Source organism: Narcine bancroftii, chromosome 3 (genome assembly GCF_036971445.1).
Source record: "Narcine bancroftii isolate sNarBan1 chromosome 3, sNarBan1.hap1, whole genome shotgun sequence".
Classification (NCBI taxonomy): Eukaryota; Metazoa; Chordata; class Chondrichthyes; order Torpediniformes; family Narcinidae; genus Narcine; species Narcine bancroftii.
Window position 1 is genome coordinate 32,790,581 of NC_091471.1, and position 27,842 is coordinate 32,818,422.

The 27,842-nt window shown below is 41.2% G+C and overlaps 1 protein-coding gene and 1 long non-coding RNA gene across 2 annotated transcripts in view; one reads left to right on the forward strand and one right to left on the reverse strand.

Moving 5' to 3' along the window:
• On the forward strand, window positions 1-15,431 carry LOC138757057 (uncharacterized). Its single transcript, XR_011353314.1, has 4 exons — window positions 1-105; window positions 6,748-6,815; window positions 12,657-12,760; window positions 15,118-15,431. It is a non-coding gene; the product is annotated as an uncharacterized lncRNA (long non-coding RNA).
• The window catches only part of tmem129 (transmembrane protein 129, E3 ubiquitin protein ligase), a 27,535-nt gene continuing 12,321 nt past the window's right edge, over window positions 12,629-27,842 (reverse strand). Inside the window, exons 2-4 of the mRNA XM_069923756.1 lie at window positions 21,253-21,721; window positions 20,848-21,007; window positions 12,629-15,373 (exon numbers count right to left, since the gene is read on the reverse strand). Of these exons, the coding sequence (XP_069779857.1) occupies window positions 15,125-15,373; window positions 20,848-21,007; window positions 21,253-21,721 (878 nt within the window). The 3' untranslated portion in view covers window positions 12,629-15,124. The remainder of the gene's footprint in view (window positions 15,374-20,847; window positions 21,008-21,252; window positions 21,722-27,842) is intronic.

The following is a 27,842-nucleotide window of genomic DNA, read 5'->3' on the forward strand; positions in this document are numbered from 1 at the left end:
GACATTATCATGGATGTCATCAGCCCAGAAAAAAAACTGTTGGATGCAGGTCAATTTCCCACATTTTCCACACCATGTCCATTTTGGGAACCGGTTCACTTGCTGGTAAGTGAGTCATCACATGACACTCTCCACCCCCCCCCACCCCAGAACTGGCAATCCCGCTGCAGACCCCCAAAGTCTCTATATTTTTTTTGTTTGGGTGGCCTTCCTCCTTCCTCTCCACCGAGGCTCCTGAACCACGACTGGTCTATCCAGATCCAGATGGGCAGGTTTGAGGCAGTCAATTGCAAAACCTTCCATGTCCAAAATGTACGTCAAACCATTGCGTCTTAGTACCTTGAAGGGACCCTCACACTGATGCTGGAATGGTGCTTAGAGTATTCCTTTCTGTACGAAAACATACTTGCAGTCCTGTAAGGTCTGGGGTATATAGGATCTGGCATGACCGTGTTGGTATGGGCACTAAAGAACCGAGCTTCTCGCAGAGCTTGCTCAAGATCACTGCAGGCATCTGCTCCCATCCTCATGAGTCTGATACATATTCTCTTGGAACCATCAGGGGCACGCCATAGACCAGCTCTGCTGATCTGGTACCTATATCAACCTTAGGTCCCATTCATATGCCCAAGAGTACCTACAGCAAATCATGTCCCTGCAGACATGCCCTAAGGGCTGATTTCAAATGTCTGTGGAACCTTTGAACTAGTTCGTTGGATTGTGGGTGGTACACAGTTGTGTAAAGCAACTTGGTTCCAAGCAAGGTGGCCATTACTGACCATGGGCATAACGTGAATTGGGCACCCCTGTCAGACGTGATGTGTGCTGGCAGACCAAAATATGCTATCCAGGTAGAAATGAAGCCCCTGGCTTGGGTGTCAGTAGTGTTACAGAGTTCTGTGTTGTGTATTGGCCTATGTGTTGTGCGGTTTTGTGTTGGAAAGTGAGTTTCCCTTAGAGAGTCAAGGTGAAGGTGGACTGCTGAGAGAGTGGAAGATGGACTGGGCATGTGCAGAAGATGATTGAGAAATTTCTGGACTTGGAAGACAAACCACTACTGGGTGTGGCTGTGAAGTCGAAGGAGGCCCAAGCAGAGTCATTATCTGGGAGGCAGTTTAGAATGTTGGGCATTTTAAAAGGGATGAACATTCCAAAGGCAGCCAGAAGGATCCAAACCAAGCCATTGTTCCTCTCTGCAAGCAACACAAGACACCTTCGAATTTTGTGCTCTCTCTCTCTCTCATCTTTTGGCTTCAGTTTACCAAACAAACTGAATTTTGTTTATGATCTTTGCTTCGGTTGAGATCGAAGTTTTGTGCATCTTGTGTGTTTTGTGTTTGTTTTGTATTTAAGTTTTTCTGTGGGCTGGTTGGAAATATAACTTAGAATTTAATTAGATATGTTATATTTAGGCTGGGGAATTTATTAGTTTTATACCATTAGAGAAATTTGCATAGTAACCAGTGGGGATTGTTATAAAAGGGGGGATTTTGAATCAAAGTTTGAAGGTGAATTTTTGTTAATAAAGTAATTGTTCATCTTTACCCCTGTGTGATATGCCTTCTTTGTGGTTGCTGGTTTGATCTTGTAACAGTAGTCATGTCTGCCAGTGGAACCACCTCTGGTCACCTCGTGGCCCAATCCACTATAGTGAGAAGAAAACGAGAATCACGTGACACTGGCAAGGAGCCTACAATATCCAGTGCACGTGGTCAATCCTCCGATATGTCGGTTCAAAAGATTGTTCTGGGGCTTTCATGTGTTGCTGGACTTTGGATGTCTGGCAACGAGTGCAAGTTTCACCCATTTGCTCACCTGTTTTCAAAGGCCATGCCACACAAATCCTTGACTACCATCCGGACAGTCATTCTGATCAATGGATGTGCCAACCCGTGTACTGCATCAAATACCTGCTGCCTCCAGGCCACCGGAAAGATTGGGCAAGGACAACACAGGAGTTTGAGGTCCCCCAGGCCTACCGGAATTTCTTCCAGCTGCAGGTTTGAGTCTCCTGTTCCGTAACACAGAATTTCTTCATCTGCCTGTTGCACTTTCACGAGTGCAACATAGTCCACCCTTTGGGCTAAGGTCTGCACACATTGTATCGCCGGGCAAGACAGAGCATCTGCCACTATGTTGGCCTTTCATGAGATGTATTTGATGGCCAATGTGAACTCAGAAATATATGATAAATGTCTCTGTTGACAAGCCGACCATGGATCTGATACATAAGTGAAGGCAAATGTAAGTGGCTTGTGGTCCATAAAATTGTGAAATGCCTGCTGAAGTGTTTGATAGCTTGGAACAGTGCCAACAATTCTCTATCAAAAGCACTGTACTTGAGTTCTGATGGTCTTAGGTGCTTGCCAAAGAAAGCCAATGACTTCCAATGCCCATCAATGTACTGTTCAAGCACCCCTTCTACTGCCGTACTGGACACATCTACTGTCAGGACATCAGTTCTTGGGTGGACCAGCAATGCAGCATTAGCCAGTGCTTTCTTGGCATTCTCGAATGCTGCCGACGATTCTTCTCTCCAAGTGACATCTCTTGCCTTGCCTGAGCTGCTGATGGTAGAAATGAGTGCTAAAAGTTCACCATTCCAACAAATTCCTGGAGGCCTTTAACTGTACTGGGCTTAGCGAATGCCCAGATCACCTTGACATTTGCTGGTAGTGGCTTTGCTCCACGTTTGTTGAAAGTTGATGATCACTAACCCAAATTAACACTTTGGTCAGGTTGATGGTCATTCAAGTGAGTGAAAACCTTGCACAAGTGGGACAAATGTTCCTGACAACTGTGGCTAGTGATAAACATGTTGTCTTGGTATGGGACGGTAAAGTTGACATTGTATCCCACTCTGACAATTAAACAATGGAAAGTCTGTGCGACATTCTTGAGCCAAAAAGGCACTCTGGAGCCAAAAAGGCACTCTGAATTCAAAAAGGCCAAAGGGTGTAATAATAGCCGTTTTTGGAATGTCATCCAGGTGGACCTGGATCTGATGATACCCCCGGACCAGGTCCACATTGGAAAAGATTGGTCATGAAGTCCTGTAAATGCAGTACTGGGTAGTGATCCAGTGCAGTAACCTCGTTCAACCTGCGGTAATCACTGCAGGGTCTCCATCCGCCTGCGGCCTTGGGTACCATATGGAGCGGGGAGGTCCAGGAGCTATTGGACGGTTGTACAATATCCATTTCCTCCATCCTTTAAAGCTACTCTTTGGCCAGACAAAGCTTATCTAGAGGGAGCCTGCGAGTTCGGGCATGCAGCAGTGGCCCCATGGTGCTGCACCCCATGTTTTGGCATCGCCGAGGTAAATTGCAGCATAATTATTGCAAGTAATTCTGCCAACAACCTGGTGAATTCATTCAACAAAAGAGTAATGGGGTCAAAATGCTGCTTGCTTGGCCTTACATAGGGTGAAGGTCTGGAAAGTGTTAGTAGGATGAGCCTTGTGCCAACCAGTAGGCCATGTGCTCTGAGAAAATCAGCTCCCAATACCAGTTGTGCAACCGTGGCCAACGTGAACATCCACGTGAACTTAGTATCGCTGAACTGAAATAGGATCCTACGTGTGCCAAATGTCTGGATAGTACTGCAGTTTGTAGCTTCAATGATGGCCCATGTTTTCTGTTATATGTGTCATGTGACGAAGTGGGAAGCACGCTGATCTCAGCTCCTGTATTCACCAAGAAATGCCAGCTGATATGTCTATCCCAGACATATAAAAGGCTGTCTCGTTTCTACCATCAGCGTTTCCCTGAAACACACAGGGAGGTCACAGCAGTGAGCTTCTGTGCCCCATCGTTAATAGTAGAAATGCCAATGGGTGCTATCTTCGTCCGGTGTCTCCTGGGCGACTGGTGGTCTGACAACAGATTTGATCGAACCTGCTGCCAGTCTAATGTTGGAGTTGAACAGTTCTGCCACTGTGAACAGGGTCAGTGACCTGTCCTACAGATGTCACACTTTCTTGCTTAGCCTGCTAGAGAATGTCAGCACGGACCACGACTCTCCATAAGTCACTGAAATCCTTATCGGCCAGTAGCATGTGGATATCTTCTGGAAACTGCTCCAAGAAAGCCTGGTGCCAGCATTTCATTCATGAGCACGGAAGGGGTCCTGTCTCCCAAGCCATCCAAGTGAAGTAAACAGGCCGCTCGCTCACGTCGTGAGAGGCCAAAGGTATGGATGAGCAGACTCTTGAGCGCCATCTACTTGCCCTCCACCAGAGGATGCTGCAGAAAATGGGAAACTCGGCATGTCATCTCTTGATCCTGGGAACTTACTACATAGTAGTACCGCGTGGAATCAGATGTTATCTGCCCCAAATGGAAATGGGCTTCTGCTTGATCAAACCATACACATGGTTATGAAGTCCAAAACATTGGCAGTTTCAGAGCCACAGCATGCATTGAATAAAAATTTTCAATGTTGGGGTCCAAATATCATTTGGACCATCAGGGTCAACCATGTAGCAAAGTATTCTACCCTGACCTACATTGTCAAGTTGATGTATACACAGGGAAGTCAATGTATACACTATGGAGTCTAATGCAAGCCTGACTCCTCCAGGCTTGCATGCAGGATTTATATACATCCTGCTTCTGTCACATGGACAGGAAGTGACATCATCAGGGATGTCATCAGCCCAGATAGAAACCGGTGTTGGATGCAGGTCAATTTCTCACATTTTCCACAGCACGTTCACCATTTCGGAGCCGGTTCACTTGCTGGTAAGTGGGTCGCCACAGTGTATGAATAAAAGAGATAACATATATTACATTATATAAATCTGCAATGACGTAGCAAAAAGTTCATCGGATTAGCATACAGAACACTTTAGATTATGGGATATGGAATCAAGTGAGAACTTATAAAGCAGCAAACCATGAAAAATGCAATAATATCTGAGGTTGTACCTTTATAAATCTGCATTGCTGAAATTACACTGGAATATGGACATATATTAATGATAATTATTTAAGGAGCTACACACCCAAATTTGTGCATACCACAAATAATTTCATAAGTAGGATAGCACAACATTCCATAACAATTATTACATTTAATATTTAAAACTATGGACCATTTAAGGAACAAGACAATCCCAGCATTGCACCCAACTTATCATTCTCTGGGAGTCACATGATGCTGTGAAGCGACGTGCCCAGAGAGCTCCCATTTAAAAGTCTCTAAAACAAGGAAAATATCACCCAGAAAAGAAAACCAACTTACCCTTGCTGAAGCAATACGGGCAGGAAGAGCCAGAAGCAGGCGACTGAAGATCGAGACCAACCAGAAATGATGGAAACATAGAGTGAAAATTTCACTCGATGCTGGTGACCTGCAGGCTCCCGCGCTACCAGCGGTGCCTAGCGTGGAAGGCGTGAAGGCAAAGCCTGTGATGTCAGGCTCATCCGACCAAGATATCCTGGAAGCGGTGCTGTTGCTAGCAACCCAGATCGGAGGTCTGGAACAGCGACTAGATAACAGACTAAAATAAAACTCAGAGGGCCTGCTCAACCTGCGAACCTCAAACGGGACCCTGACGAATTGAGTCATGGCCTTGGAAGACAAGATGGAGGACGTCCAGGACAGACAAGAACACTGAAAGACTGGAGAACACAGCCAATGCATGGGTCGTCGAAAAAAACTGATAATTTGGAATATTTGGAAAATTGTAATCAGCGCAATAATAAGACTACTGGGCCTGAAAGAAGAGGAGGAAGGGAAGGACCTGGTGGAGTTCTTCCAACATTAGATCTCTGAGGTGTAGGAGAGGGAACGATTCAGAGGCCCCCTAGCCATAAAAAGGGCCCATCAGACATTCAGTCCCTGCCCCACCCCAAATCAACAACCGGGGCCAGTTCTGATATAGTTTAACCAAGACCGGGAAACAGTGCTAAGGGCAGTGATGACCCAATCAAGGGAAACAGGGGAGCCAGTGAAATTTCTGGGGGAGGGAGGATAAAGATTGATGTTCTTCCCTGACCTAAACTTTGCACTGCTAATACAATGAGTTTGACCAGGGCAAGAAAATACTGAGAGAAAAAAAAGTTGGATATACAATGCTGTTCCCAGCCACCCTAAAAGTCATCCACCCTAAAAGTCATGCTGTCTAGAGGGGAGAGGAAGCATTTCAAGGAACCATGGGAAGCTACACAATGTACCCTAGAACTACCAGAAAATGTATAAGCCTACAAAACACAGGCTATATTGAGCCCTCTGAAGAAACTATGGGCAGAATATCTAATTAACTATGAGACAAAGGGGGCTCATTACAGCCACTATAGTTCTACAACTATTGCCTCATAAAAAAAAACAATTAAAACAATTGTGGACATTGTTGGACAGTGTAACCGAGGTTTGATAATGATTGGAGGGAATGGGGATTATATATTTTTACTTCCTTGTTTTTTTTTAAAAAATCTGTAAATGCGAAAAATAATGGGAGCTCAAGGCTGAAGGGACTACGCAAGGCTGCCGTGCAGATCAAGTAAGATGGTACACGAGAAGACTTGTAATAGACGGAAATATGGCGCAGGAGTAAAGAGAAGTGCCAAAACAGAAGACAGGAATATTTTGAATGTTTTCTTTGTTTACATTGATATAGAGGGTTTTTTTTTAAGGGTTTATTTTATTTATACTAGTTTATGGGGTGAAGGAGAGATTATGCTTTTCTTATTTCAATCTTCACTCTTTTCTATTTTTCTGATTGATGTGGACATTGGCATGAAGAGACCATGAACGACAGAAAGGCATGACGAGGGTGCCATTCCAGACAATCAAACAAGGGTACTGTGAAGGTGAAAAGATATAGAAACACAAATAAATAAAACTATCAAATTTATCAGTATTAATGTGAATGGTTGAAACAGCCCCATAAAAAGGAAGTGGGTCCTGGTACACCTTAAAAAAACTGAAAACAGATTCAATATTTTTACAGGAAACACATTTGATGAAAAGGGAACATGACAAACTTAAAGGGGACTGGGTGGGGCAGGTATTCTCCTCCTCCTCCTTTGGTTCCAAAGCTGAGGGCGGGTGGCCATTTTAATACACAAAACAGATTCAGTCATGGTGAGTGGTGAGGCTACAAAGGAAGCCAGGAGATTTGTAATGGTGAACTGCCAACTATACTCAGTACCATTGACACTACTAAACCTCTATGCACCAAACTTTCATGATGAACAGTTCATGCAAAATGCATTCCTAAGGCTGGCAGAGGGTAAACAGAATACGTTAATGGTTGGTGATCTAAAATTTTGCCCGGACCCGTCTAGATAAGACAACAAAGACATTGGTGAGGTCCAAAGTGACAAAAACCACTCTGGCCTTTATGAAAGAATTAACCTTGATAGATATATAGACAGAGGAACCCACAGGCCAGGGACTATTCCTTTTTCTCAAAACCCCATGATTCTTATTGCAGAATTAATGACTTTTTGATGTCTGCCCAGTTGGAGAGCAGAGTCCTTGAGTTGGAATACTTAGCAAGACTAGTATCGGATCACTCACTGCTAACTCTACAGATAACAATGCCTGGAAAGCAGGCAATTGCATATAGATGGTGCTTTAATACTATATTGTTGAGAAATCCAGACCTGCTCCCTTGTAAGAGGACAAATTGCCCTGTTCTGTGAAACGAACTGCCCCTCAATGGATAACATTTATTTTTTACTATGGGATACTGCCTAAAGGGGGAAAATAATCTTATACACCAATAGTATTTTTTTTAAAAAAACACCCAAAGGAGCTGGAGACACGGGAATAGGAGATCACATAATTGGAAAAATACCAAAATTTGGGATCAAATGAGAAATATTGGGAATTGGAAAATAAGAAACTTAAATGTAACACTCTGCAAACATACAGAGTGGGGTGGGGGGGGGGGGGGGGGGGAAGCTCTTGCGATCCAAGCAAAGATATTACAAATTAGGTGGGAGTGAAAAAAAACACAAAATTCTGGCATGGCAACTGAGAGCAAACTCTAAGGACGATTAATGCAGTTCAGTCTGGGCCAGACTCAATAACACACAATCCAATAGCAATTAATGTCACCTTTAAAATCTATTATGAGACATTGTATAAATCCAGGGAACCAAGAGATATGAATAAAATTGAGGAGTTCCTGGTGAGGAGTGAGTTGCCAAGACTCACCCACGAGGACCAGATGGAATTAGATGCCCCACTCTCTAATGAGGAAATTGTACAGGCCTTGGGAACCTTGCAAACAAGTCTCTGGGAGAGGATGGTTTCCCCCGAGTTCAATAAGGAATTTAAAGAATTACTGAGACCATTGTTAATGAGCCAGGTGGCGGAGACATGGAGTCTCCCAGAGTATTTTTCAATAGCCATCGATGTGGTGATACCTTAAAAAAAGGGAATGAACGGGGCCATCCTCGTACAGACCCATATCACTATTAAATACAGACTACAAAATAATGGTCAAGGCACTGGCCAATGGGTTGGGTTGATAAGTCCATAAACTGATAGATCTGAACCAAGTGGGCTTCATTAGGAAAAGACACTCCACCAATAACTTAAATAGACAATTCAACATTATACATTTGGCACAGACAAAGCAAGATCCAAGCATAATGGTTTCACTAGATGCAGAAAAGGCCTTTGATCAATGAGAATGGCCTTTCCTATTTAAAGATGTGGAAAAATTTGGACAAATGTTTGTTAACTGGATAAAAACCCTGAACGATAAAACACAGGCAAAAGTCAGTACATCACCAACATTCCCCCTTAGTAGATCCAGTTGGCAGGGATGTCCTCTGTCTCCAGGCCTGATTGTCCTAATAATTGTGGCTATTAGGAAAGAGGCTATTAGGAAAGACCTATTGATAAAGGGATTTAAAGTGGGTCACTGTGAGCACAAAATAACTTTAATGGCAGATGATGTGTTGCTGAACCTAACAGACCCAGCTGCGTTCCTACCAAAGTTGCTCACCACACTGGAGGACTAGGGTACAATATGGGGCTACAAAGCCAATAGAGAAAAAAGTAATATGCTACTGAATAAATCTGACCATGAAGAACACCCGGACAGGAGCTATACAATAAATAGGAATCAAGATTGATAATAATCTGAGCAACTGCAAAGAATGTATAGTGAGACCATGGAAAGATGATAGAGAAGTGTTATTAAGTAGATGGTATAATGAGATGTAAAATTGTATATCTTTGGAAAATTTACGTATAGTTTAAGGAATCGAGTTGAAAGTTTTTAAAGTATTTGGAAACCATATCAAGATTTTATGGACAAATTTTCCATCCACCTCTTCTATCTTATCCACTCCTCTTAATTAGTAATTTTTAATAACAATTAATGATTGTCTTTGCTAATATTATTTTATATTAAAATGGTAGGTGTTTTTTCTTTCCTTTTCGGTGAGAGGAGGGATAGGGAGAAAATATATAAAAGTACTTTTTTGTATAATTGGCTATGGATACTTGATTAATGTTTTATTCATTTTTCCTGTAATAATGCAAACAATTAATTTTTTTTAATGGAAAAAAAGATTGATAATAATCTGGAAAACTGTACCAATATAACTACCCCCCGATGCTTGAGAAAATTGAGGGAGACTTGATGAGGTGGAGGGATCTGCCCATCACTTTAATGGGAAGGGTCAACTGCACAAAAAAATGAAGGTGATGCCAGGACTTTAATACCTCTTCCAATCCTTGCCAATTCCACTCCCACAATCCTATTTTAAAGCACTGAATGGCCACAAAACAAAATCTATTTGGAATGGAAAAGTACCCAGAATAGCCTCAATTTCAAGTTCTTGAATTTCACACATTAATCTCATATCTTATATAGGACCTAAAAGTATAAATGAACCATATTTACTGGTTCTCCCTCATCTATTCTGCTTGTTACATCTTTAAAAAAAATTCCAGTAGAATCATCAAGCATAATTTCCTTTGCAAATTTTGTCTGATCCCACCAGTCTTTTCCAAGTGCTCTGCTATTATACCTTTTATACTGGTCTCTATCATTTTCCATACCACCAGCATCAGGCTAATCAGTTTTCAGTTTCCCTATTTCTCTATATCTCACTCAGTGGTTAGAGCACTGATCTTGTAAACCAGGGGTCACGAGTTAGATCCTCACTGGGGCCTCATTACTGTGAGGAGCACTGGACAAAGTGGTGACTCTTTGCCTTCCTTACAGTAGACAAATTTAATATAAGTTAATTCTAAATGTAGTATTACATGACAATAATGGAACCTTTACCTTTTTAGCAGGGTTGCACAAGCTATACTCTAATCCACAGGTGGCCAAACTGGCTTAACATAAGAATCATATGATAAACTTCAGATGTTTGAAAAGTGCAAGGCATGAAAAAATATTATATACATTTTAACTTATAATTTTGTTACAAATATATATTAAGAAATGCAAGTGTGGAATAATATTCATTCATGTATATAGTTTTTAAACTGCTAATTTGTATTAGTTATAATAATCAAAATGTACATATACTATACATGCAAATTCCAAATCTATTGAACTTTGTTGCCCAATTTTTTTAGGGTAAAATTATACTACTTTTGACCGCGGTAAGTGCCTGTGCCACTTGGGGCATTGGGAGTTTGGATGGATGGGCAGGTGGTATTAGATCCATGAAAGATTCCGCAGTTGCGGCATTGGGAGCACCAGAGGGTGGTGGCCATGGCCAAAGGGGGAGGAGTCAGCTATTCCACAGTATGGACTATCACACATGTATATAAGGTATACATACATATGTTCAATTGCAAGCCACATTCACTAAAACTACCTTTGTGAGCAACGACTCATACAATTCCTGTCTCAGCCTAGATAATTCCACGATCCACAAATCATATGTCAAAGAGCTGCATGTGGCTTGTGAGCCGCAGTTTGGCCACCGCTGTTCTAATCCATGTTGGAAAATGATTGAAGTATCTTCTATTTCTGGGCCATTTCCAAAAGTGTTCTGGGTTGCAGCCTGCTGGATTTATGTCCCTACCAACACTGATTGCATTCATCACACTCACTGGACCCTATATTTTGCAATATTTTTGTCAGGTAGTTTGTATCCTCCTTTGTGAAGGCAGAACCAAGTTATGAATCGGTCTTCTGGGTCATGATTTCCATAATAAATTCACCACTTTTCTGACAAGTGATCTACATTTGTTTTCATTTACCTCATTAAGTTTTTACACCAAGTTGATATTCTCCAGGTTACTCTCATATTTTATTTGATTTGTAATCAATCTCCTCCTTGTCCTTCTTTGCTGAAATCCAAATTGCTCCCAATCTTCGAGTTTATAACATCACTGTTCTTCAAACATCTCTCCTTCATGGATCTAATATTAAACTAAATTTCCTTTAAAATCTATAGTTGTCATTTAAAAAAAATTATAGCAGACACCAATTCCGGCCATTTAAATCTGTCACCCAAATTAACCTCCAACTTTGTACATTTTGGCTGGTGGGAGGAAACTGAAAGCCCAGAGACCACCCAGGCCCAGAGAGAACATAAAAACTCCTTACAGACAATGCCGGCCAGGAATGACTGTTGTAATTCATCCATGCTCTCTTTAAATGCTTGCCAACATGCATTCACTTCCAAATCTTTGGGTAATATTCCCAACTTTGCATCATTGACTTTGGCCTCAAATCTTCATAATTTACCTGAACCTGATTTGCAACCCATATCTCAAGATTCAGTTCTCTTAATAAGAATCAATTCTGATTACTAATCCTTTCTCATTACATGGTACCCAGTTTAGGACAGCCATTCTCCAGTTGGTTCTTCAATATCTGGAGTACAAATATCCACCTGAGATGAATTCCAGAAATTCATTCTCCACAGTATTATTGCTCATTTTGTTTGTGTAATCTATAGTCACCTTTTGATTAGAGTTGTAATTTCCTGTTTCACGCTTTCACCACTGTTAGGCCATCTATATACAAAGCCTGATACAATTTTCAATCCTATGATCTAACACCTATCCAGATTCCACAGTGGGATTCTCAAAGCTAACAATTTTCTCGACTTTTGTAATGATTCCCTCTTTTACTATACTGGAACAACAAGGTTAGGAATTGAGAGCTCAGGACCTATTCCTGGAGGAAGCCCCATCAGAATGACTACATTTCTAAAATCTGTATCACTCTATAATAGGGAAAAAGAAACAAATAATCCCTCTGGACTTTTGTTTGTAGAAACTCCTCCAGAGTTCTGACAAAGCATATTTTTTTTCACTACCAGCCAACTGTGAATATTATTTTTTAATTTCACTCTTCCTTTCATATGCATTGTTTTTATTAATCTCGTGTCAATTATACTCAAATTATTATTAGTGTGGTTATGCATTGGGAAGCTGCAGCAAGACTTTCATTGCACCTGGACATTGTAATGAAGTATGTGACAATAAACTCAATTATTCATTATTATTATTGCCTGTGTAAGATTGAAGCAGCAATCAACAAATTATTGGGTCAACATTTAAAACAAGAAAAATAATGAGAATATTGAGGCTCTGAAGCCATCTAAATGGTGATTACATTAGCAGGATAAAAGCAGACAGAAATGACGTTTTGCATGTAGACAAACAATTCAGTCTAAGTTAGGAATTGACTGTTAATTCCACTGTCACATCAGTTTATTTTCAGCAAACAATGGCGATATCAAGAATGCAGAACTTTGATCGACAAGTGGGGCAAGGCACCAGCTTTGAAAGCCATGTTTCTGGATGACTTTTGAGGGTAATAACTGTGCCATATTTTGTGTCAATCAGGAAAACATAGTCAGTTTTTCTATAAGCTTCAAAATGAACTTGCACCCCATCACTGTGCTTTTCACATCAACAATATTTCAGACTTTTCAGAAAAAAAAATTGTACCATTTTCCTTTCACAGAGAAAAAGCTGCTGTAGCTTCATTGTAGAAGTTACCATCATCAGATAAATTGCTGTATTTCACTAAGGTTCATTATAACGCTTTTGTTTGGGTAATAAATCCACTCTTCCCAATGTCATGCTCATTCAGAACTAATAAACCACAAAGTGCATTTTAAGGATCCCCCATTCCAGAAAATCCAACAATTCATAATAGCAACAGCACTTGCCAGTAGAAAATAAAGTCCCAACTCCACAATTGGTGGTAAAGGAGATGGGCCATGAGAACTGTGCATCAGAAACATCTGCAGTTTTACAAGACAGAAAAAAAACCCATCATATCTCAATTCTATTACAGATAATTGCTACCCATAATGACTGCTTTTGGAGCAATCATGTAAAAATTTGTAGTGTTCATATGGATAAGTGGAGTATAAAAATATGTAACAATTGCATCTGAAGTACAAAGCTTAGAAATATAAAAAATGTCTGAAGTTCAGAAACAGTTCAAGATATTTAAAATAACATGGGTTTCTTAAAATTTTGATTATTGCCAGTCATACATCACAGAAACAGGCCTCGGCCCATTGAGCCCACGCTGACGATTGACCACACATTTACACTAATTCTGTTCTAATTTTATTGTTTATTCTCCACATATTCTTATAAACTACCCCCACCCCCTTTCACCGAGATTTAATGCTCATATACACATTGGGGGCAATATTTTGTGTCCAATTAACCTACCAAACCACAAATCTAGGATGTGGGAGAAAAGTACATCACCTAGAAGATCCCACACTGTCACCCAGGGTCAGGACTGAACCCAAGTTTCTGGCACTAAGAGCCACAACCATTACCAGCTGCACCACCCAGATATAGTGATGAGGTCCATGCAATTATGAATCTGCCTGCTTCAATGAAAAAGCCATAAGCTCTTAACCATCCCATAAGTGGAAACACAGGTTCCAAATGTAGGTGCAATACACTTAACCAATAAATTACATCAGAGAAAATCATTTTGCCCACCAAACTTTTGCTGATACCCAGGACAATCCTGTCAGTCTCATTCTCCTTCAGTCTTACAACTGATTTTCTTTCTCTCTCATCCCAACTATTCCAGTGATTCTTTAAGGGGATAAATTACAAGTCAATTGATCCACACAGGCACAAAAATAGGCTATTCAGCTCATTAGGTTTGTCTTACCATTTAATCATGAGCTGATCCTTTTTCCTCATTCAGTTCCATGGCCTCTTCATAATTTTTGATACCCTGGCTAATCAAGAACTTATCAATCCATTGCCTTAAATATACACAATGACATGGCCACCATAACCACCTGTAGAAACGAATTCCACAGATTTACCACCGTCTGGCTAAAGAAATTCCTCTGCATCTGTTCTATTCGGAAATTGCATCCTCTTGTCCCGCCATGGGAACCAACCTTTCTACAGTTACTCTGACCATGCCTTTCAATATTCAAAATGTTTCAATGAGATCTCCCCTCATTCTCATAAATCCCAAAAAGTACAGGGCAAGAGCTGTCAAATGTTCCCCTTTAATTCCCAGAATCATCCCTGTGAACCTTCATCCTAACTTTGCAACGTGGGAGGAAAGTGAAGGGCTTGGAAGAAATGCATGCAACAAGAGGGAGAAAGTGCAAAATCCATACAAATAAAAGCTGAAGTCAGATTTAAACATGAATAACTAGAACTGCTGCACCTCTGTGGTCACTCTATAATAGGGGAAAAAGAAACAAATAACCCCTCTGGACTTTTGTTTGTAGAAACTCCTCCAGAGTTCTGACAAAGCATATTTTTTTCACTACCAGCCAAATGTGAATATTATTTTTTTAATTTCACTCTTCCTTTCATATGCATTGTTTTTATGAATCTCGTGTCAATTATACTCAAATTATTATTAGTGTGGTTATGCATTGGGAAGCTGCAGCAAGACTTTCATTGCACCTGGACATTGTAATGAAGTATGTGACAATAAACTCAATTATTCATTATTATTATTGCCTGTGTAAGATTGAAGCAGCAATCAACAAATTATTGGGTCAACATTTAAAACAAGAAAAATAATGAGAATATTGAGGCTCTGAAGCCATCTAAATGGTGATTACATTAGCAGGATAAAAGCAGACAGAAATGACGTTTTGCATGTAGACAAACAATTCAGTCTAAGTTAGGAATTGACTGTTAATTCCACTGTCACATCAGTTTATTTTCAGCAAACAATGGCGATATCAAGAATACAGAACTTTGATCGACAAGTGGGGCAAGGCACCAGATTTGAAAGCCATGTTTCTGGATGCTGCTGGTCTTGGCGGCTGGCGAACCATTTGCCCATGCAGATCAGACACCACATTGGACGACAATAACACTGCTGGCATTCACCCTCATTTGGGTCCATACAGACTTTGACAAGTTTGATATTAGCAGTTGTCTGCATGCAACCAATACATGGCTCCATCTCCTGTTTCAAAGAAATGGTGTACAGTTAAAAAATATAGATAATATCTTCATGAAGCACATCTAAAGGATTCTGTGAGATCAATTGTGATTCAGTTCATTTACAATTGTACACAATTTATATTACCATATTTTTCCAACGATAAATCTAACTTTGCACTGCTTGTTTTGAAAAGAACTACCGTAGCTATCTTCAAGGTCAATTGTAGGTAAATTATCGGAAGGTAATCAAAGAGATCGGATGTACAATAATTTGGATAGCCATGATTAGAGATAGTCAATGTGGCTTTGTGCGTAGTAGGTCATTGAGTTTTTTGAGGTTACCAGGAATGATGACAAAGGAAAGGCTGTGGATGTTGTCTATATTTGATACAGTCTCTCATGGGAGATTAGTCAGGAAGGTTCAGAGACTTGGTATTTACGGTGAAGTGGTGAACTGGATTTGACAATGGCTGCATGGGTGAAGCCAGAGAGTAGTGTTGGATTATTGCTTCTCAGACTGGAGGCCTGTGACTAGTGGTGTGCCACGACTGGAAACATTGCTTTTTGTCATTTATATCAATGATCTGGATGATAATGTGGTAAATTGGATCAGCAAGTTTGTAGCTGACACTAAGATTGGAGGTGTTGTGAACAGTGAAGAAGGTTTTCAAAGATTGCAGAGGGATCTGGACTAGCTGGAAAAGTGGGCTAAAAAATGTCAGATGGAATTTAATGCAGACAAGTGTGAGGTATTGCATTTTGGAAGGACAAACCAAGGAAGGACATATAAGTAAATGGTTGGGCACTGAGCAGTGTAGTAGAACAGAGGGACCTGGGAATACAGATACATAATTCCCTGAAAGTGGCATCACAAGTGGATAGGGTAGTAAAAAGTACTTTTGGCATTTTGGCCTTCATAAATCAAATTATTGAGTTCAGGAGTTGGGATGTTATGGTACATTTGTATAAGACATTGGTGAGGTGAAATTTGGAGTTTTGGTCATCTATCTGCAGGAAAGATATCAATAAGATAGAAAGAGTGCAGAGAAGATTTATTATGACGTTGCTTGGACTTCAGGAACTGAGTTACAGGGAAAGGTTAAACAGGCTAGGACCTTTTTCCCTGGAATGCAGAAGAATAAGGGGAGATTTGATAGAGGTATTTAAAATTATGAGGGGGACAGACAGAGTAAATGTAGATTGGCTTTTTCCACTGAGGGTAGGCGAGATACAAACTAGAGAACATGGGTTAAAGGTGAAGGAGGAAAAGTTTAGGGGGAACATCTTCACACAGAGATAGTGGGGTTGTGGAACTAGCTTACAGCTGAAGTGGTGAATGCAGGCTCAATTTTAACATTTGAGAAGAATTTGGAACGGGTCATGTATGGGACAGGTATGGAGTACGATGGACTTGGTGCAGGTCAGTGGGACTAGGCAAAAAGAAATGGTTCGGACCAGACTAGAAGGGCCAAAGGAGCCTGATTCTGTGCTGTAATATTCTATGGTTTTATTTAATGACTACATGGTGTTACCATAATCAGTACAATCAAATTGTTGTCATGTGAGGCTGCACTTCAATTTGCATTCCACTTTTTAAATATTTTATTTATAAATTTTAAATAATGTAACATTAATTATAACATATTAATACAGATATTATATAATTGAGTAAACCCCCCTCAAGCTCCCTCATCCACCTCACTAACACCCTCCCTCCTCTCCCTTTCAATTACAAAGAAAGAAGAAAGGAGATCATCACTTAAAAATGACAATAATCAACTTTTTAGCTGTGGAAACCGAGACACCCAACAGAGCAGGTTGAGAGATTAAATCTTCAAACCAAGAATTTTTAAATATGGGCTCCATACTTTTGCAAAAAAAGTATTTATCTCTCAAATTATACATGATCTTTTCTAAATGCACGATTTCATTTCAGCGTGCCATCTTTGCATTTCTAAAACTAAATCAGATTTACAAGTACAGTGAAACCTCGTTAGAACACCATTTGTTAATCCGCGGAATCGCTTATAGCGCGGGTGTCTGTGGACCCCAAAATGCTAAGGGGCGGGCTGATGACAATCAGCCGGCGACCCAAATCCCTGTTGCCTGACAGCCCACCTCCCTGCTGCCCACGCCCCCTGGCGCGGGACGTCCCAGCCCCGACGACCCGCGCCGGCAGCCCCAGTTCTGCGACTCGGCTGTAACGCGGTATGAAATCTTGGACCCCAACTACCACGCTCTAACGAGGTTTTACTGTAATAGCAAAACATTTTTTAGAAATGGCCAAAACTTAATGTAAAAATTTAATTTGATACATAGTCAGTCTTAATCCTAAAGCAATTGACTTAACGTCCCCTAGTAAAAACAAACATGTATTCTACCTTTTAATTAAAGTTTAAAAACTGAATTAACTGAATCATCATCCTCTTTTAAATTGTTATTTTATTTTTTTTATAAATTTTGAGCAAGAAAAGCATGCACAAAGCATATCTTTTAACTCTGGTGTCTGCCAATGTCTAAGAGCCAACAATTATCATTTTGGTGTCACTGGAGTAACATCAGTAACCCAACACCCAAGGTCGGAGATGATTGAGAATTAGATATTTAAGTAATTCAGAAGGAAAGACAGGAAAGAAAGTCGTGCTCTTAATTAAGGATGAGATCAGGGCGATGCGAGAAATGATGCAAGACCTATGAACAGAATGTTGAATCCATCTGGAAAGAGATTAGGACTAGTAAAAACAAAAAATTTACTGGTGAGAGTTGCCAATATTCCACCACATAATATTACAATGGCACAGGTGATAAACCAAGAACTATCTGAGGCATGAATAAAAGGAACAGTAGTCGTTATGGGGAACTTTAACTAGTGCATTGATAAGTCAAGACGGACTTGGGGAGGGGTTCATCTTCATCTGTAACACTTCATTGATGTTATACGTTATCTGATGGAAAGATTTCAAATTCTTGACTCTTCAACTTGAAATTTTGACTCCAAAGATGAGGCTCTTTAAATGCACGGAATGTAACAGAATATTGGCCATGATTGATCTCCTTCAACATGAATTTTCATGCGGCAAACTGAATGAAGTGCGAGCTAAGAGAAAAAGTAACAATGCCACTGGGATGATGGAGGATGCCAGTGTTTATGGATTGCGAGAAACAGTTTTAAACAGTCAAGTGAGTAAGAGCTAAAGACCTTCACGGTCATAGAATTATACAGCATGGAAACAGACACTTCAGAAAAACTCATCCTTGCCAACGAAGTTGTTTGCTGAGCTCCCATGTGCCTACATTTAGCCCATATTGCTTTGAATCCTTTCTATCCATAAACCTATCCAAAATTGGTTTTAAAATGTAATTGTACCCACTTCTACCTCTGGGAGCTCATTCTGTACATCCACCAACCACTATATGTTTCAGGTCCCCATTAAATCTTTTTTTTTACCTCTTCCGTTAAACATATTCCCTCTAGTTTTAGGAGTTGTTATTGCTACTCTCTATTCTGTTTCTCTTATCTCTACAAGACAGGATCAATCTAACCAAATCTGAAAAGTCAGGAATGATAACACCTAGACCTATAAATCAACCTTTCCCTTCTCCCTTCCCCTCCTCCTCCTCCTCCCTTTCCCCTTCCCTCACGCTGTATTCTCAAAATTTCACATTTGATGACCTCCCAATTACCAAACACACCTTTGCCAGGAAGCAACCTGTCCTAATCTACAATTGTAAAATCCTTTCTAATTTCTTCAAAATTGGCTTATCTCCAATTTAAAATCTCAACCTGAGCACCAAACCTATCCCCTTCCACAATTATCTTGAAACAAATGGTCCTATGAACAGTCGATCCGGTGTTGCCTTACACATACTCCCATCACCTGCCCTGCTTTGTTCCCCAATAGATCTACAGTCAAGAGAAGTGAGAAAAAATAGCAGTAAGGCCACAGATCCTCTACAAATTGCAGTGGTTGAGGTGTGACCTTAGCTATAGATGAGGGGCCAGAGGATTGAAGGAAAGCTAATGTTGTTCCCTTGCTTAAGCTCTAAAAATAATCTAGGTAAATTGTAGGACAGTGAGCTTGACATCAGTGATGGGTAAGTTATGGGAAGGTATCTTAAGAGACCATATATAGAGATGCTTGAATAGACAGTGGCTGATTAGGGATTGTTATATGAAGTTGTATAAAGACATAGGGAGAGGCTAAATTTGGAGTTTTGGAAATGTGCCGTTTTGGTCACCTATCTAGGAGAAAAATATAAAACATTGAAAGAGTGTAGAGAAAATCTTCAAGGAAATTGCCAGGACTTGAGGAGACAAGTTATGGGGAAAGATTGAATAGATTAGGACTTTGTTCCCTGGAATGTCAGAAAATGAAGGATATACAAAATTACAATAGAGATATACAAAAGAAATTGAGTAAATGCAAGCAGTGTTCCACTGTCGCTGGGTGAAACAAGAACGAGGGCGTGAATTAAGAATGAAAGGTGAAATGTTTAAGGGGGAACTAGCAGAGATGGTGGACATTGGTTTGATTTCAACATTTAAGAGAACTATGGATAGGTACATATGGAGGGATATGGTCCTTGTGCAGGAAGATGGGAATAGGCAGAAAAAAAGAGTTTAGCACAGATGATGGACTGAAGGGCATGTTTCTATGGGGGAAAGTTTTAAGAAGTGAGAGAAAGTGATTTCATCAGATGCAAGGATCGACAATGAGATAGACAACAGACTCGCCAAGGCAAATAGCGCCTTTGGAAGACTACACAAAAGAGTCTGGAAAAACAACCAACTGAAAAACCTCACAAAGATAAGCGTATACAGAGCCGTTGTCATACCCACACTCCTGTTCGGCTCCGAATCATGGGTCCTCTACCGGCACCACCTACGGCTCCTAGAACGCTTCCACCAGCGTTGTCTCCGCTCCATCCTCAACATCCATTGGAGCGCTTACATCCCTAACGTCGAAGTACTCGAGATGGCAGAGGTCGACAGCATCGAGTCCACGCTGCTGAAGATCCAGCTGCGCTGGATGGGTCACGTCTCCAGAATGGAGGACCATCGCCTTCCCAAGATCGTGTTATATGGCGAGCTCTCCACTGGCCACCGTGACAGAGGTGCACCAAAGAAAAGGTACAAGGACTGCCTAAAGAAATCTCTTGGTGCCTGCCACATTGACCACCGCCAGTGGGCTGATATCGCCTCAAACCGTGCATTTTGGCGCCTCACAGTTTGGCGGGCAGCAACCTCCTTTGAAGAAGACCGCAGAGCCTACCTCACTGACAAAAGGCAAAGGAGGAAAAACCCAACACCCAACCCCAACCAACCAATTTTCCCCTGCAACCGCTGCAATCGTGTCTGCCTGTCCCGCATCGGACTTGTCAGCCACAAACGAGCCTGCAGCTGACGTGGACTTTTTACCCCCTCCATAAATCTTCGTCCGCGAAGCCAAGCCAAAGAAAAGGTAAAATGCAACATTAAATTGTGATAACATATACCTGGTTCCCTGAAAGATGATAACGTTGATTCAATTCCACTTGGATCTTGAATGTGTCTAGGAACATGTCACTCAGAGACTGATGGATGACCACATTATGGGCATTCCGGATTGGTGTATGAAGCTTCTCACGCAGTTCACCATATTCTGTTGAATTCAGCCTGCAAACAAATAAAAAAAGAAATGTGGGCTTCAATTTGTGACAAGAACCAATCAGAGTTCTTTCATTTGATTCCCATCTGCTAATGGTTTTGTTGTTTTGGGTAAAGGGGAGAGAGAAGGTTAGAAGATTTAACAAGTGTTAAGGAATTTATAAAATCAGCTCAAAAAGGGATACCCTTTTAATTTCTAAGCAGCAAAATAATTAAATTGGATATCTGCTTGTAAATTGGACTCCATCACCTACCTAATGTCAAATGGTGTGATGTGTGGATTGATGGTGCCCACTCGTATTGTGAGGAACTGTACAGGCGTATTTAAGTCAGGACACAGTTCATGCTGCCTTGATTCAGTCAGTGTGAGGTGAATGTCCTGTTGCTGAGCTATATGAACATGATATGTAGTCACCTTCATCACCCAGGTATCAGTGACAATAACACGGGCTCCCGGTGCCCCAGAAGCAAATTTATCAATCCTTCGGAATTCCATATTAACTGAAGATGCCACAGCTCTCCAACTGGACTGGGGAAGGGCATAGTATGCAAGGCTTCGGGCTATTGGATGATTGCCCCAATGGTTTAAAGACCAATACCACACGACGATACTAACAATGGCAGGAAATAGCACAGCTATCACCAAGTAAATAATCCATCCCTTGCTCACAAGAAAGTAGTACTTTTCATCAGAAGATGCAAAACACATTCCTGCATAATAACCTGAAATAAACAAACAAATGATAAAAGACAAATTGACAATTGGAAAAGTGCACACATCAGAAAAGCAGTAGAAGTCTGAAAATCCGGACTGCTCAGGAACTGTATTGCAGTCAGCTTGTGTATTGCACAGTTTATTTACATGCATTATCTGTTTGCACAGTTTATTTACATGCATTATCTGTTTACAGTTTTATTGTTTACATGTTCATGCTGTCTCCAGTTCATTTTTGCACGACCAATGAGTGGTACTTTTGCCATGCCTGCAGGAAAAAGGAATCTCAAGAGTTGTATGTGATGTCATGTATGTACTCTGACAATAAACCTGAAATCTGACTTGGTTAGTCTGGAATTTTGGATATTCCACATTCTTGGGCAGTACTTTTAAAATTCAAATTGTGGATGGAAGACTTGCAGCTTCTAATGCATCCGCTGCACTGCTTGACGCATCTTTTGCTTTCTTGAAATACTTTTGTATATTGCCATATACTTTTGTTTATTGTTCTGCACCATGTACACATGCAAGATGATCTGAAGCCTGAAGCCATGGTTTTGTTCCATAAGACCGTTTCCATGGACTTTTCTGCAGTACACATTTTTATATCGTAAATTGTACTTTCTAATGTTGTATCTTTCCATTATAATGGTAATGCTCAGGCCACGTTCTAGTTTCCTAATTATTTCAAGTTTGTCACTGAACTTCAATGTGTTCTTTCTCTTCACTACTTTTATTATTGAGTTTAATAAACTCAATAAATACATAAACTACATATATAGCAGCTGCTGGACATCTGTGACATTTCTGTATGCATATGCACACAAAAGCCTGCGAAATTTAAAAAGTTTGAGTGTTTTCAAAAAGTCTTGATTCTCAGGTCATCTGGATTTCTGGCATCTGGATTTTTGAACTTCTACTGTACTTGCAAAGTTGTCAGAATTTAAAAAGCATAAATAAATCCTCCATTTTTCTTACAAAGATCTTATCTCCAATCTGACATTCTTCCCCCCCACCTCAAAAAAAACCACTTACCCTCAAATGTTACTTTACATTTCTTGGAAGTGAACTACTTCATTGTGCATGCATGTTTCTTTTGGATTGTTTGCTTCGCTGACTTTCAATGAGATACAAAAGAAAGGATGCAACAAAGGACTAATATGAACTGTCAGGAGATAAGCAATAAGGGGGAGAGAAAAAAAACCCAGGATTGATATGGTATCCGAGCTGCTCTGCTGAAAAGATGAAGTTGCAAAAGGTAGAGAATGCAACTGGAATATCACATAGATTTCCCTCCCTTCATGGACTCCATCTGCATCTATTACTGCCTGGGAAAGGCAGCCAACATAGGGAAGGATCCACGACACCCTCTACTCCATCTTCCCATCAGGAAGAAGGCCAAAAAGTGCGAAAGCAGCCCCAAAAGGCTTAAAAACTTCTTGCTCAGAGCTATCAGGAATAGCTATTCCTGTTACCCTACAATAGTGGTCTTATGCTGCCCTTACTTGGTACTGGAGTCTTACTGTAATCCTACACCCTGTAAAATATGTTGTACAGATGCAAGAACTTGGGAGTTCATGTGTTAACCTGCTCTCAGAATAATCCTTCTCACCCCATGACAAATAAAATCAACATTAAAACATGAATCATTTTACAGAAGTTGAGCAGAAAACACATTAAAACTGGCATACAATAATCAGTTGACAGCAACATAAAAATTGGTACACAGGCTAAATTTAAACGAGCTAAAATTATAAAAAATAAAAACAAAATGCTGTTAAGCAAATAAAATAGGATCTATGGAAAGAGAAACTAAATTAAAGTCTTTTCATCAGAACAAAGATGTGATTCTGATCCAATGCCAGGAGTTAATTCATGGCTGAAATGATCTATTCCATGCTACAGAAATGCAAGGGGGGAAAAGAGGTGAACTATAATTTTCTTTTTCTATGGCATTGAGCAGAAAGCCCTGCTGACCGAGCCACTGGCTCAATTTTCAGTCACTGCACAAATGCAAGGGGGGGAGGGGGGGAAAGAGGAGAACTATAATTTTCTTTTACTAAGGCATTGAGCTGGAAGCCCTGCTGACAGAGCCACTGGTTCAATTATCAGTCACTGCAGAAATGCAAGGGGGAAAAGAGGTGAACTATAATTTTCTTTTTCTAAGACATTGAGCAGGAAGCCCTGCTGACAGACCCACTGGCTCAATTTTCATTCACTGCTGACAGAGCCACTGGCTCAATTATCAGTCACTGCAGAAATGTAAGGGGGAAAAGAGGAGAACTATAATTTTCTTTTTCTCAGGCATTGAGCAGGAAGCCCTGCTGACAGAGCGACTGACTCAATTTTCAGTCACTGGAGAAATGCAAGGGGGGGGGGGGGTGGAAAGAGAAGAACTATAATTTTCTTTTTCCAAGGCATTGAGCAGGAAGTCCTGCTGACAGACCCACTGGCTCAATTATCAGTCACTGCAGAAATGCAAGGGGGAAAAGAGGTGAACTATAATATTCTTTTTCCAAGGCATTGAGCTGGAAGCCCTGCTGACAGACCCACTGGCTCAATTATCAGTCACTGTAGAAATGCAAGGGGGAAAAGAGGTGAACTATAATTTTCTTTTTCTCAGGCATTGAGCTGGAAGCCCTGCTTTCAGACCCACTGGCTCAATTTTCATTCACTGCTGACAGAGCCACTGGCTCAATTATCAGTCACTGCAGAAATGCAAGGGGGAAAAGAGGTGAACTATAATTTTCTTTTTCTCAGGCATTGAGCTGGAAGCCCTGCTGACAGACCCACTGGCTCAATTATCAGTCACTGTAGAAATGCAAGGGGGAAAAGAGGTGAACTATAATTTTCTTTTTCTCAGGCATTGAGCTGGAAGCCCTGCTGACAGACCCACTGGCTCAATTTTCTTTCACTGCTGACAGACCCACTGGTTCAATTATCAGTCACTGCAGAAATGCAAGGGGGGAAAGAGGAGAACTATAATATTCTTTTTCCAAGGCATTGAGCTGGAAGCCCTGCTGACAGACCCACTGGCTCAATTATCAGTCACTGTAGAAATGCAAGGGGGAAAAGAGGTGAACTATAATTTTCTTTTTCTCAGGCATTGAGCTGGAAGCCCTGCTGACAGACCCACTGGCTCAATTTTCATTCACTGCTGACAGACCCACTGGCTCAATTATCAGTCACTGCAGAAATGCAAGGGGGAAAAGAGGTGAACTATAATTTTCTTTTTCTCAGGCATTGAGCTGGAAGCCCTGCTTTCAGACCCACTAGCTCAATTTTCATTCACTGCTGACAGAGCCACTGGCTCAATTATCAGTCACTGTAGAAATGCAAGGGGGAAAAGAGGTGAACTATAATTTTCTTTTTCTCAGGCATTGAGCTGGAAGCCCTGCTGACAGAGCCACTGGCTCAATTTTCATTCACTGCTGACAGACCCACTGGCTCAATTATCAGTCACTGTAGAAATGCAAGGGGGAAAAGAGGTGAACTATAATTTTCTTTTTCTCAGGCATTGAGCTGGAAGCCCTGCTGACAGACCCACTGGCTCAATTTTCATTCACTGCTGACAGACCCACTGGTTCAATTATCAGTCACTGCAGAAATGCAAGGGGGGAAAGAGGAGAACTATAATATTCTTTTTCCAAGGCATTGAGCTGGAAGCCCTGCTGACAGACCCACTGGCTCAATTATCAGTCACTGTAGAAATGCAAGGGGGAAAAGAGGTGAACTATAATTTTCTTTTTCTCAGGCATTGAGCTGGAAGCCCTGCTGACAGACCCACTGGCTCAATTTTCATTCACTGCTGACAGACCCACTGGTTCAATTATCAGTCACTGCAGAAATGCAAGGGGGGAAAGAGGAGAACTATAATATTCTTTTTCCAAGGCATTGAGCTGGAAGCCCTGCTTTCAGACCCACTGGCTCAATTTTCATTCACTGCTGACAGACCCACTGGCTCAATTATCAGTCACTGCAGAAATGCAAGGGGGAAAAGAGGTGAACTATAATATTCTTTTTTCAAGGCATTGAGCTGGAAGCCCTGCTGACAGACCCACTGGCTCAATTTTCATTCACTTTTGACAGAGCCACTGGCTCAATTATCAGTCACTGCAGAAATGTAAGGGGGAAAAGAGGAGAACTATAATTTTCTTTTTCTAAGGCATTGAGCTGGAAGCCCTGCTTTCAGACCCACTGGCTAAATTTTCATTCACTGCTGACAGAGCCACTGGCTCAATTATCAGTCACTGCAGAAATGCAAGGGGCGGAAAGAGGAGAACTATAATATTCTTTTTCCAAGGCATTGAGCTGGAAGCCCTGCTTTCAGACCCACTGGCTCAATTTTCATTCACTGCTGACAGACCCACTGGCTCAATTATCAGTCACTGTAGAAATGCAAGGGGGAAAAGAGGTGAACTATAATTTTCTTTTTCTAAGGCATTGAGCAGGAAGCCCTGCTGACAGACCCACTGGCTCAATTTTCATTCACTGCTGACAGAGCCACTGGCTCAATTATCAGTCACTGCAGAAATGTAAGGGGGAAAAGAGGAGAACTATAATTTTCTTTTTCTAAGGCATTGAGCTGGAAGCCCTGCTTTCAGACCCACTGGCTCAATTTTCATTCACTGCTGACAGAGTCACTGGCTCAATTTTCAGTCACTGCAGAAATGCAAGGGGGGGAGGGGGGGAAAGAGGAGAACTATAATTTTCTTTTACTAAGGCATTGAGCTGGAAGCCCTGCTGACAGAGCCACTGGCTCAATTTTCATTCACTGCTGACAGAGCCACTGGCTCAATTATCAGTCACTGCAGAAATGTAAGGGGGAAAAGAGGTGAACTATAATTTTCTTTTTCTAAGGCATTGAGCAGGAAGCCCTGCTGACAGACCCACTGGCTCAATTTTCATTCACTGCTGACAGAGCCACTGGCTCAATTATCAGTCACTGCAGAAATGTAAGGGGGAAAAGAGGAGAACTATAATTTTCTTTTTCTAAGGCATTGAGCTGGAAGCCCTGCTTTCAGACCCACTGGCTCAATTTTCATTCACTGCTGACAGAGCCACTGGCTCAATTTTCAGTCACTGCAGAAATGCAAGGGGGGGAGGGGGGAAAGAGGAGAACTATAATTTTCTTTTACTAAGGCATTGAGCTGGAAGCCCTGCTGACAGAGCCACTGGCTCAATTTTCATTCACTGCTGACAGAGCCACTGGCTCAATTATCAGTCACTGCAGAAATGTAAGGGGGAAAAGAGGAGAACTATAATTTTCTTTTTCTAAGGCATTGAGCTGGAAGCCCTGCTGACAGACCCACTGGCTCAATTTTCATTCACTGCTGACAGAGCCACTGGCTCAATTATCAGTCACTGCAGAAATGTAAGGGGGAAAAGAGGAGAACTATAATTTTCTTTTTCTAAGGCATTGAGCAGGAAGCCCTGCTGACAGACCCACTGGCTCAATTTTCATTCACTGCTGACAGAGCCACTGGCTCAATTATCAGTCACTGCAGAAATGTAAGGGGGAAAAGAGGTGAACGATAATTTTCTTTTTCTAAGGCATTGAGCAGGAAGCCCTGCTGACAGAGCGACTGACTCAATTTTAAGTCATTGCAGAAATGCAAGGGGGGGGGGTGGAAAGAGGAGAACTATAATTTTCTTTTTCTAAGGCACTGAGCTGGAAGCCCTGCTTTCAGACCCACTGGCTCAATTTTCATTCACTGCTGACAGAGCCACTGGCTCAATTTTCAGTCACTGCAGAAATGCAAGGGGGGGAGGGGGGAAAGAGGAGAACTATAATTTTCTTTTACTAAGGCATTGAGCTGGAAGCCCTGCTGACAGAGCCACTGGCTCAATTTTCATTCACTGCTGACAGAGCCACTGGCTCAATTATCAGTCACTGCAGAAATGTAAGGGGGAAAAGAGGAGAACTATAATTTTCTTTTTCTAAGGCATTGAGCTGGAAGCCCTGCTGACAGACCCACTGGCTCAATTTTCATTCACTGCTGACAGAGCCACTGGCTCAATTATCAGTCACTGCAGAAATGTAAGGGGGAAAAGAGGAGAACTATAATTTTCTTTTTCTAAGGCATTGAGCAGGAAGCCCTGCTGACAGAGCGACTGACTCAATTTTAA